The 12,120-nt window shown below is 38.3% G+C and overlaps 1 protein-coding gene across 1 annotated transcript; it reads left to right on the top strand.

Moving 5' to 3' along the window:
• The first annotated feature begins 5,004 nt into the window (after nt 1-5,004).
• Nucleotides 5,005-10,995, top strand: rab38c (RAB38c, member of RAS oncogene family). The gene is made up of 4 exons (XM_079566846.1): nt 5,005-5,299; nt 6,223-6,353; nt 8,509-8,646; nt 10,449-10,995. Exons 1-4 carry the CDS (start codon nt 5,107-5,109, stop codon nt 10,614-10,616), a joined length of 630 nt encoding a protein of 209 aa, XP_079422972.1. The 5' UTR covers nt 5,005-5,106; the 3' UTR covers nt 10,617-10,995.
• The last annotated feature ends 1,125 nt before the right edge of the window (nt 10,996-12,120 follow it).

Below are 12,120 nucleotides of genomic sequence, written 5' to 3'. Positions count from 1 at the left end.
AGGGTAGTGCTAAAACCGCGTTGTTTACAGTCAGTTTGTCCCGGGTCAGTGGCGCTTTTTTGACGTCATCGTCGCTGCTGTCGTGTCCTCTGTACACTGTAATCCCCGACTCCCACCAAACAGCCGTCCAGTATGTGCACTAGCTGCTTATCGAGACCATATCTATTTTAATATCTTACATACTGAGAAATGTGTGGCCTTTATTTATGGAAACTGAACATTTTTTTATTGCACCAGAATGAGCGTTTTCAAGATGTAACATGCAGGATTTTGAGCTCAGCTTTTACCATTCAAATCCCTTTTATTATTAGTCATATGTCCCTATTTATTGCAGTGGCTTTTAATGATCTTTCTCATTCTATTCTTAATCATTTCAATGGAACACACAAGTCAACTTTCTACATTATTTTTTGATAACAACACACATAGCCTGAGGCACCATTTAAAAATCACTGCTTCCCAGTATAAACCAAGGTCAATGACTTGTATAGCATTTCATCATTTTACTCCTTTGTTTACACTTTAGTGGCATTCGTGGGTGTGCGTAGCTTTCGGCCAATCGCAGCTCACCGAAGAAACAACATATGATAAATGACGTCAGCTTGAGGTCTTTCAAAGCAAATAGAAGCACGAAGCCAAGGGCACACCTGTGAAAAATATCGAAATATCCTGCATTTTACATCGATCCGTGTGCATCCGTTAAGATTTTGGAAAACTTGAAGAAGGCATGTCAAGGCAGGGAAGTGACCGTATTTACTGTCCGCTGTGAAGGTGTCATTTGTTTTTCTGCCTTTCAATTTCAGCAGCACTTTACTTTGCAGCGCAGTGATCGGCTGGAAATAGAATGGCGCCTAAAACTGTGATAACATGCTGGTAATTACAACAAAGGAGGGCACACTGAGTCATGACCCTGGATGAAAACATGGCTATCTCCAGTTCCTACTATGCTGTGAAGTAAAGTGCGACCTTCATTTCTTTTGGCCGTATTCCCCAAATCATCTGACGTGACTTGAGATTTGCACTTACCAAACATAGAATCACAATCCTTATGTCACTTTTATAAGGGTTTCCTGTCAGATCTGAGCTGGGGTCTGTGTCTACAATATATCTATATAGTTTCGTCTCTCTGCTGTATTCTCCGATTGTGCAAAGACTTCGGTCTTTTCACGAATGTCTTTAGTTTCAATGGAAACGTGTCTCTGGCAGCTTCGTCTGTTGAGCTCCATCACGATATTTTTTTACTAGTACTTGTATATTTCCTCTTTCTCTGAGCTCTTAATATTTAAATGTTTATATAATATTTTTGGGACTAGCTTTTTATTGCTTATCAATCACTAGGCATTATGTATTTTAGGTTGCATATTAGTGCTTTCAGTCTCTAATGATTCTCACATGAATTAATTGCTGTATTTTTGTGACCTTCTCTGACCAAATGAAAATGTTTTGGGATTTTGTTTTCTCAAACAGAAATGACTGCGAAACACGGTCACTAAATTCTTGTAATTTTATTATATTTTCTAATATCATTTAGCCCCAAAGCGATGGGACAAAATGAAATATTGTTTATCGCTTTTTGTGGCTTTATTGAAGTAATTTTAGCCTGTACAGTATTAGTGTTTTAACTGTAATTTTTTGTATAACTCTTGTAAATTATAACTTTATGATTTGGCTTTTGTAAATGGATTTCTCTTATTTTGAAATATTGCTGCTGTAAAGAATACTTTCAAAGTCGTATAAATTTCTACTTATTTTAAGACAATATTTGAGTACATCCACTGTTACAGACGAGAATTTTGGAATCTGTGCCTAAACGATATCTTTTCCTAATTTGGGCGATGTCAAGCTACTGTCGAATCGGTTCAGAAGCTGTGGAGACGTTACCGGTTCGGAGTTACAGTAATTGCTGGTAAATGTCTCCTTAATAGCTTGATCTGTACCAAAAAAAAGTAGCTTGAACTGCCCGTGCGCTTTGTTCATAAGCAATGCTTTATCTTCCCCTCTCTGTGCTGTGGCATTAGCAGCAGTTTAACTATTTTTGTCTGTTTTATATCTTGTAAATATTGGCTGTCATGTAAAAAAACAAAAAAAGAACTGTATTTTCGATGTTTTTTAATAAATAAAATGATGATTCATGCGCAAGACATTTTGGCTTCATGGTGACTAACTTGAGTTTTCATTGGCAAACATGTGGTGCAGCTGGTTCGGCCTGTTCAACCAACCAACATAACAAACAATGTAGACCACATCTTGGTACAAGGCCCTCATGCATATGTAGTTAATCCTTTATATATCACATTTTAGTTTTCCTGGCATAACAACTACTCACAATTATAAAGCTAATTACATTCAAGGAAATGAGGCAGACTCTGGGGTGTCCTCTGAGGTCATTGTTTTGTCTATCTTAAACTGCGTGTCATTACATAGTGTATGTTCAGAGAAAATATATTTTATCATTCATACACATTTACTTGATTGCATTTTTTTGCAGCAAGATTTGCAGTGAAGCTTTTATTTTTGCTGTGAACGACTTGGAGCAAACAAATCATTTTAAGATAGTGTCATATTGTTCATCTGCTGTTGAAGATTGTCCTTCAAGGATAAATGAACTTCACAGTATGAATGCGTACAGTTCAACATTGTTACTGAAGAGACATCAACACCGTCCATTCAAATGTGTCTTGAACTAAACTGTTGTAATCTCTTTCAAAGGCAGCAGAGCAAAAAAGTAAACCACAAGTAAAAAGTGAAGTATAGAACTTACTTTAAAAACGTTTGCTCTCTGATAGGGCTGGGACAAAAAAAATCACATCAGATTTGATCGCAGTACTTTTTGCTGCAATACCAAGTACTGGCCACTTTATCAAGTATCGCAATACTTTCAATACTTTCAAAATGTCCACAGACCCAACTATATAAACAAAGTAGGATTTCATCAAAAATACTACATTTTTATGTCATTTTTGCTCCATTTTAGTCTGTGTGAACCAGAAAACGATTAATCGATTACTTAAATAGTTGTCGACTATTTCAATAATCGATTAGTCATCGATTAATCGATTAATCGTTTCAGCCCTAATTTCTTTAATGCCATTTTGATGCTTTTTCCAAGAAGCTTTTAGACTTGGATAAAGCTGGAGAAAACGTGCTCGGTTCAATACTTTCAATACTTGTGTTTGGAGGCTTTTTTATCATCGCTCCTTTGATTTCCAGAAACAGCACTTTGTTACATATTGTGTTAATTGACATTTGGTTTATAAACTGGACTTTACACATTTTAAGGTAAACATTTCTTATCATAATGACTTACTTAATCGAAATACGTTTCGGATCGGCCCCTGAGTATCGTGACGCGAATCGGATCGTGACACAAGTGGATCGTCCCGGCCCTACTCTCTGACCAGCTCAGAATTCATAACAACTTTGGTTTTAGTTTTGAGTTCACACAAAACAAAACATGTAATAACAATCAGCTTAAAGGATTAATGAAACAAAATAACCTTTTCTTTCTTACAAGTATGAACCTATGTAAATATTTTATTCTCTGCATCATGAAAAAAGATTTTACTTTCGCGAGGACAAGCACAATTACAGCAAAAACAATTGTGCTGGGAAATCGCATACATACATGCATACATTTGTCCCTGAAAGAAAGTGTTAGTGAACTCTGGTCAGTGTTAATTTCGTCGACTAAAATATTTAGTCTTAATTTTAGTCAATGTGATATTTTTGACGACTAAAATTGGACTAAAACTAAATTAAAAGTTTTTCGTGAGACTAAAACTATGACTAAAATGTCCAGATATTTTAGTCGACTAAAATAAGACTAAATAAAAATGAAAAGAAGAGACTAAAATCATCCAAACTTCTATTAACCGTCTGAAAGAGCCTCAGATCATGTAAATCCCCTGCTAAAGGAACAGCTCTGAGCTTTATTCATTTGGGAGCAGCTCCATGAAGCAGAGGAACACGATTAAATATGATTATAATGAATATTATCAATGCAAAGTCGACTAAATTAGTCTTAAATTTAGTCGACTAAATTGACATGCAATTTTAGTCGACTAAAACTAGACTAAAATTGAATTACATTTTAGTCAAAAGACTAAGACTAAAACTAAATTAAAATATGTTATATTAACACTGACTCTGGTAAATGTTGCCACATGATCTACGGGAATTATGAAATTAAAGGAAATATTTTCAACTCGGATTACATGAAATTGAATACAAAATCAAACCATAATACACTAAAATAATGTTTTTATTATCTTTAGCCTATTTCCTTTTTTTGTTATTGTCTGGAACTTGTCAAACCAATAACAGAGTGACAAGAACATAGATAGGCCCTACCTCATCGTTTGACAGAATTTGGTCTTAGTGGATCCAGCTGCTGTTTATAGATGAACAGCGCTCTCTCTCGGTCAAGTCTGACACTACATCTGAAATCTGTTGCGTTCGACATAAACTGGGCGTAAATGAAAACATATTGTCCACTGTGGTAGTTGATACGCATATTTTTGTTCTAGTAGCTTCTATCAGTGATCTCTACACGTTTTGTCTTTCTTACATCATGCTGATAACATTGACAAGCCGAGTCTCATCAGCACCAATTACCCCGATGCGTTTACGTACAACTTGGAAACGTTGCAAATGCGCAGGTCATTCAAAAAAATAATAATAATAATAATAAATAGGCGAGATCAAAGTAAGGTTAAACTTAATTTGACTGAGGTTATAGGTAGTAAACAACGAGTGTCAAACCTTTATCTACCTTCCAAACATTATAATCCAGTCTGTTGTTAAATAGGATATAGTGCACGGGCGGCTGCCAAACGTATATTCAGCTTTTACACGATGTCCCAAAACGCACCGCCGTTTATTGCCTTCGCTCACATGAGTTGCACTAAACTGTCAGATATTTCAGACCGGACTGTGGGCTTCAGCTTTCGCCTTAGACCAACAGCTAAAACCTTCACCCCTTGCTTGTTGCATATTTCTGTTCATTATTCTATTTCTTTAGGCTTTTAAACGACTATGTCTTGTTTATCCGGTGAACTTTCCCCCTCGTTGAGCGCGGTGTAGCGAGCTCCTCCTCCGGCCGGGGACATGCAGCAGGAGCTCCTGTTCAAAGTGCTGGTGATCGGGGACCTCGGCGTGGGGAAGACGTCCATCATAAAGCGCTACGTGCATCAGATCTTCTCCCAGCACTACCGCGCCACCATCGGGGTCGACTTCGCCCTCAAAGTGATTCAGTGGGACAACAACACGGTCGTCCGGCTGCAGCTGTGGGACATAGCAGGTCTGTGCAACAATTCACTTGGCAGACAACACTGTAAAGGAGCAAGTTAGTAAAGAAATATACAAATCTGCTTGAATTTACTTTTAACCTCTTAATGCGGCTTTAACCGAGCACTTTTTCTCCAGTTCAGCTTTACCCAAATCTAAAAGCTTCTAGGCCAGAGTGACTCCTCATTTGAAAGCTAAGACTAACAAAATTGATCAAAGATTGTTCCTTGCGTTGCTGTGTTGTCACTATTTTATCTTATTATTTTGTCGGGTTTCGGCACTTTTTTGTCACTTTTTTTTGTTGTCATCAGCTGTTGCTTTTTCATCACTTTTTGGTCATAATTTAGGTGTTTTTTCCGGTGCTTTTTTGTCATGTTTTTGTTTTTATGTCGCATTGTTGTGTTTAGTTACGGTTTCTGTCGTCAGTTTTGTTCATTTTCATCACTTTTTGTTTGTATTTCTTTAATGCCATTTTGATGCTTTTTCCAAGAAGCTTTTAGACTTGGATAAAGCTGGAGAAAACGTGCTCGGTTCAGGCGGGGTGTAAGAGGTTGAGGAAGGCCTTACTTGGACGGCCTCTGACTCGGTACTTGTCAGTATTAGACTTTAACTTCACTTTGTGACTTGCAAAACAATCTTGCATCTGCTTCAATGTAAGCTTTATAATGCATGCAAAGTTCATCAATCCACTTTGCTTAATCTGCAGTATACATCTAGCTCTGATCAAGTTATCCCTGATCAGTGTGTCCCTTGTTGGAGGTGGAGGAATGCAGAGGTCCCATGCTCATATGGTCACATGTTTTTCGCTTCTTCACAGACCCATGTCCTGGTTCACTGCTGCAGACAGACACGGCTTAAAGCATGTTTTATGGTTGATGTGTTCATGCTCTTTCGGGCTGGATTGGCTTCATGAGTGGGCGTCTGTGCTCTTTGCAGGACAGGAGCGGTACGGGAACATGACCAGGGTTTACTACCGGGAGGCCGTGGGGGCACTGGTGGTGTTTGACGTCACACGAGCGTCTACGTTTGAGGCCGTGCTCAAGTGGAAGGACGACCTGGATTCAAAAGTGATCAATGTTTCTTTTTTTTAATGGTATATGTGTATGAGTATGCACTTCACATCATTTTCATTCTAAGGTAAATCCTCAATGAGTGTGAAAACAAACACCCAATTGGCTTCTGCTGTCATACTGTTTATCCTCTTTGGGGACAATGTGATAATGTCCCTCTCTCAGACTGGCAAGAGATCCAACGAGTTCACGGTCAAATGTTGAATCCTTAGAATACTTAGCGGTTTTGACGAAACAAACCCGAGCTCTACTGCTTTATTAGTTAAAATGTTATGGGATATACATTTATGTAAGTGACACCAAACTCCCAAATCCCCGTACACAGTATAACAATAAGACCTTTGCATTTTAGTGAGTGAGTCTTGTTATGAACAATAACAGCTGTGGAAAATAAGAAAGATTATTATTATCAGTGAAGTGCATCATCACATAACGTACTGTGGGATAGAAATACAGAATTTCTAAAATCAATTTGAGAAAAACTGTTTGGGATCTGGTTAAGTTGAGTTCTACAATAATCTATTTAATTTTTTTCACAATTGAAGAGACAATCTTGACTCGAAAGTGTGTGACAGGAATAAAACAAAAACCTTTTGTAATTTGTACTGACATTGTTGAAAGACCAAAAATGTAACCATAAAAGTCCATGCAATGGGTGTAGTTCCTAAAATTGGCCTCAATACACTGACACAGTGATGACAAAGTAAAACATATTCTGAAGTTATTCGCATCACACAAAACGCAGGCACATTTTCATACCTTTTGTGTTTTAAATGTCAAAGAACGGCGCGCTCCCGTGTCACGGTCGGCCAAACATCTCTGAAATGCCATGACGCTTTTATGTGAGACACAATGGAGCAGCGTCAGTCCAACATTTTGCTCTGCACAGATACAAGAAAATAGGTTTGAGATTTTTACCATTTACAGAGAAAAGTGTTTTCAAGCTTGTGCTGTGAAAGGGGTTCAGAGAGTTGATGCATTGCTTCAGTGCAGTCAATGTATTGTTTTCTGCACAATAGTGTGTTCCTTTTTAGGTAGTCCTGAAGAACCTAGTTCAAAGTCTGTGGCGATCACAAGGATGGGTCAAATGCAGAGGGCAAAGGTATCTGTGGGAGCAATACCTTAACCTCAATTTTTGAATTCACTACTTTTACCACTAGGGGGAGCAGAGAGATAAATACTATAATGGCCTTTGGATCAGATGCACTCTTACACACTGCTACACCCACAACTGAACCTGGGCCGCCTTAACCTGCACAGGAGGGGACAAGCACACGTTTCAATATATGTAAACAAATACTCCAAGTAGCCAATGAAATACTGCATGACCTGCAGGAGCACGACTTAGCACTTGATTTTGAACATGGCCGGGATTGTGAGAGTGGTAGAGTCTCTTATGTGCATTTCTAAGTTGGATTTAGCCAAACCTCAAGTGTGGTTCTGCTTTCTTACGGGATATGGGAGGAGACAGACGTTATTTTGCTCGCCGTTCTTTGCTCTGATGATCCTCTGGTCTGAAAGCTGGATGTTCAAGATTCAAGTTTTTTATTTGTTTTATCTTGTTTTGTTGCAAATAAAAGGCTAAATGACTGTAGTCCTACACGGTACATCCTTTTATAAGCATTAGATTTCATTTAAGAGATTGGGCCTCTGTCTATAGTAAACCTCACATGTCTGCAAGCCACAGATAGTGTCCATCACATGTATGTGACATATCTACAATCAATTATTTACTGCTTGGTAGATATAGTACAAAACATGCTTTCATAGTAACAGCATTTTTCCAAGTCAGGCTTTTCACTTGGATATAAAAAAACACCATGTTTGTTTTGCACTCAGTCGCACAGTTGCACATTACTTTCATTTGTGACAGCTTCCATGAAAAAGCATCTATTTTAAGGGTGTTTTTATGAAGTTTCTCTTTCCCTGTAAGCTAAAGAACAATAATGTAGTGAGCAGATTTGCGAGTGAGCTAATCTATACAAAGTAAAAGGCTTTTTCTAGCTAGAAGCAAATTTGGAGAAAAGTGAGTTTTATTAGACGATGAGAAGCAATCTGTTTACTCAATCCGTTCTTTTCATGCACAGTTAATGCACTTGAAGCCGTCCTAAACATCTTTAATGCCAGCTGTGATTTATTTTGTCTTTTGTAGGTGACTCTGAACCATGGCAGGCCGGTCCCAGTGGTGCTTTTAGCCAATAAATCGGACCAGCTCCCGTCTCACAGCCCCAAACTGGACACCTTCTGCAGAGAGAACGGATTTGTGGCCGGGTTTGAGACCTCCGCAAAGGTAGCTTATTGAGCCTGACAGTTGTAAGACCAGGACCTAACTATTTCACAATTGACCATGGAATACAGCAAAGAGCTGATGGGTGCTCCAGTTTATTAAAGCATACAGACTAGACACAGGGGCACAGCGGTTGTTGCTCTTGTCTCACAGCAAGAAGGTCCTGGGCTCATAACTCACTAACTCACATTTGAAGGGGCTTTTCTTTGTATAGTTTGCAAGGCAGTTTATTAGTAAAGCACAAAGCAATTCAAAGTGCTTCACAGCTACATAAAATTAGAAAGCAGTTCAAATTAATCCATAAAGCAAAAATATATTACTGAATTACTTTCAGCCTGGATTTTAACATTGTTAGAGTCGAGGCCTGTGTCATATCTTGTGGAAGTCTGTTCCAGATTTGAGCTGTGTGTGAAACTGAAATGCAGCCTAACTGTGTTTAGTCCTGACCCAGACACCGCTCCCTGGGGATTTCAGAGCCTTAGATGGTTCTTAACGCTCTAACATGTCAGAGATGTACTTTGATGCTCGGCCTGAAGAGACTTGTAACAAGCAGAGCTGCTTTAAAGTCTACTCTCTGAGTGACAGGAAGAGTAGAGACCGGAGCACTGGACTAATATGGTTGTAATTCCTGGATCTTGTCAGGACTCGAGCTGGAGCGTCCTGGACGTTACTGCAGCTTCCTTTCATTGTGACGGAGATGAATGATGAGTTATTCTAAAACTCTGTGAAACATTCCTGGTTTGAAGTAAAATAAAAAAAATATTGCCCGATACTCCTGATCAATATCCTGGGTTAAAGTCAGGAGATGTGTAATAACATTCAAGACCATATTGTATTATTGCAATATTGTTTAAAACCAACGCTATTTATTCAGATAAATTACACACATTTTTAATTTATAAAATCAAATTCTCAAGACAAACCCAGAATAAAAAATGCATGAGACCTTTGTAGAGTCAGACGTTCGTGGGTTGATGAGGTTACTGCGGGTTGTGTTTTGGGTGGAACAGTGAAATCGTCAGCTTTGTGTGAATGAACTGAGACTTTCTAATGAGCTCACACTGAAGCGAGAGGCAGACAGCGCCAACTGAGAGGGCACAGCAGGACTGAGGTCAAACTTAACAAACCGAATAAAAGATTTACGAGAGTTTAAAGGTTGTAGCTACATTCAAAAAGTATGAATTCAACAATCTTCAGTTTGCAAATCTGGAAAATGTGTATATTATTTAAGAGCTTGCATGCTGTCAGTGATTAAATACGTTTTTTTTTTTTTATCTAAAAAATAAACTTTAAAAAGGCGATTGTTTCCCATAGAATTATAATACAGCTATGCATGTTATGGTTGATTATATATTTGAATGTAATTTATCCTATTTTCCCTATTTTTTATAAGCTTGTTTTCACACCAACCACCTCCAGATGAAGCTTCATTTAGGACTAAACCTACAATGGCTCTAAAATAAATTTTATTGGACAAAATCATGTCTAGACTGGGTGTAAACCTTATAAACACAGAATTAAATGCAAAGCTAAAACATAAATTGGATTATTTCTCACTAAAATAAACACACTTTAAAATTACTGATGGCCACAGTACCACCTGAAGAAGCCTAAGTAGAGTTCCAGAGTTTGAGAACCATAGCTATTGGAAATGTAAATTGGTTATGGTTTCCACAGCAGCAACTTTGGTCTAACCTGTTGTTGTACAACACTGTGGTAGGAATGACTCCTAACCCAAGATTTTTTATGTTTTTACTGTTTTGTGCGTGTTTAATTTTAAGACCTGTGTTATTTTGTCCCGTAAGGACAACACGAACATCGAGGAGGCGGCTCACTGCCTGGTGGAGCACATCTTGAGTAATGAGGAGAGTCCACTTTTGGAGAGGGAACCCACCTCCCTGGTCCTGTCCGGGTACAGCCACAGCCACCGGGACCACTTCAACTTCACCTGCCCCTCCTGCCCCAAGCTGTAACCTGTCATGTGACATACGAGCTCATGACCAGGAAGAGCGCAGAGGGACAGCGGAAAGATGTGGGAAAACTGTGTCAAGACTGCACTTTGTTTAATGTTCTTGAATATTTGTGAATCTACTTCAAAGTCTGAACATTTTTGCATATTTTTAATGACAACAAATGTTTTGATCTCAAGATCAGACAAGCTCATTTTATTGTTTCTGATCGCTATTGTGGGCAATTAGTACGTTGCTACCTACATACTTATCTCAATTTGTCTATTTCAAACTGCAAATTAGTCAGTGGCCTGTATTTTTGGGTTTTACAACTCAAAGCTGAACACATCTGCAGATAAGACTACCCCTGCATGTAACTTTTGTTCAGTATTAATGGAATTAATGGAAATACAGCTTCTACGGGTTTAAGATTCAATACGATGAATACTTCTTGGACAAATGAGAGCTCTGAGAGTTTGATCAGCACCAATGGACATTGTTAGGCCTGTTCTATTCCATACACTCGAAAAATCTTTGAATTAAACGTCCCTTTTTCCTTTTTTATGTTTAAAGAAAAAGATGATTAAAGCTATACTGCGTAATACAGTATAACTATACTTTGTTGCACAGTATGAAAGTAGTGAAGTTGTACGTAATGCGTGTGATTTTACCCAATAAATAGAATGAAGCGCAAACATTAACAACATTACATGTGTCTTTATTGAACTGCAGTGTGGCTTTAATAATAACTAGCAGCAATGGAAGTTAGTGAACCTGCTCAGTTCTGTACACCAGATCACATGAGTGTATCTGTAATTATGAGAAACACTGTGTAAAATGTGAGTGTATCTGTGTGTTATTATCTGTTTGATCTGCAGCATCCGAGGCTCACTGTTAATCATTTAAATCCTCCCCGCACTCAGAGCAAACATCCTCCTCCAACGTCCCACTTTCTCTTCTCAATTACAATCTCATCAGCGCAGTTATCAGGAATTAGACCAAATACTGGGTCAGGGTTTCACACTCAATCAACAATATCATTTTGGCTGATAACTTGAAATCATGTTTAGAATGAAAGAAAAACATTCGTATCAATGTGGGGGATCATGACTTAATAGGTTGTTTTCACAGAGTTCTTGAATTAGCTGTCATATTTTCAGACGGAGGGCAGGGGCCATAAAACATGTATGTATGTAACATTTTTCTAATCTACTTGGACATGTGGTCACCAACAACAACAAGAGACAATATCTGTTTGGAGATATAAAGCAGTACTAAGTAACTCATGCCCCCAGAGGCCATAAGTGCCACTGCAGGTGTCGTAGCATATTGTGTTTTTACTCATTAATTGTCCGTGAGAGTAAATACTACGCTGACAGAAAAGACAAAGGGAGAGAGGGATATTGTACATCCAATTAGACAATGGAGATGATTTTTTTAACTCAAATTTGGATGTAAATACTGTTTAAGTGGCGCTAGCCCGCAGTTAGCTTTGCCCGTTAGCCTGTTAGCTTATTTTTCGTGGTAC

This window comes from Gobius niger, assembly GCF_951799975.1.
Source record: "Gobius niger genome assembly, chromosome: 11".
Classification (NCBI taxonomy): Eukaryota; Metazoa; Chordata; class Actinopteri; order Gobiiformes; family Gobiidae; genus Gobius; species Gobius niger.
This window is presented reverse-complemented; position numbering and strand designations above follow the sequence as displayed.

What these genes read in the sequence shown, in the direction of transcription:
- rab38c (XM_079566846.1), top strand. Translation starts at nt 5,107, where the DNA reads ATGCAGCAGGAGCTCCTGTTCAAAGTGCTGGTGATCGGGGACCTCGGC. An exon ending in GCAGCTGTGGGACATAGCAG is followed by an intron (nt 5,300 to 6,222) that starts GTCTGTGCAACA and finishes TGCTCTTTGCAG; the next exon opens with GACAGGAGCGGTACGGGAAC. An exon ending in AGGACGACCTGGATTCAAAA is followed by an intron (nt 6,354 to 8,508) that starts GTGATCAATGTT and finishes TGTCTTTTGTAG; the next exon opens with GTGACTCTGAACCATGGCAG.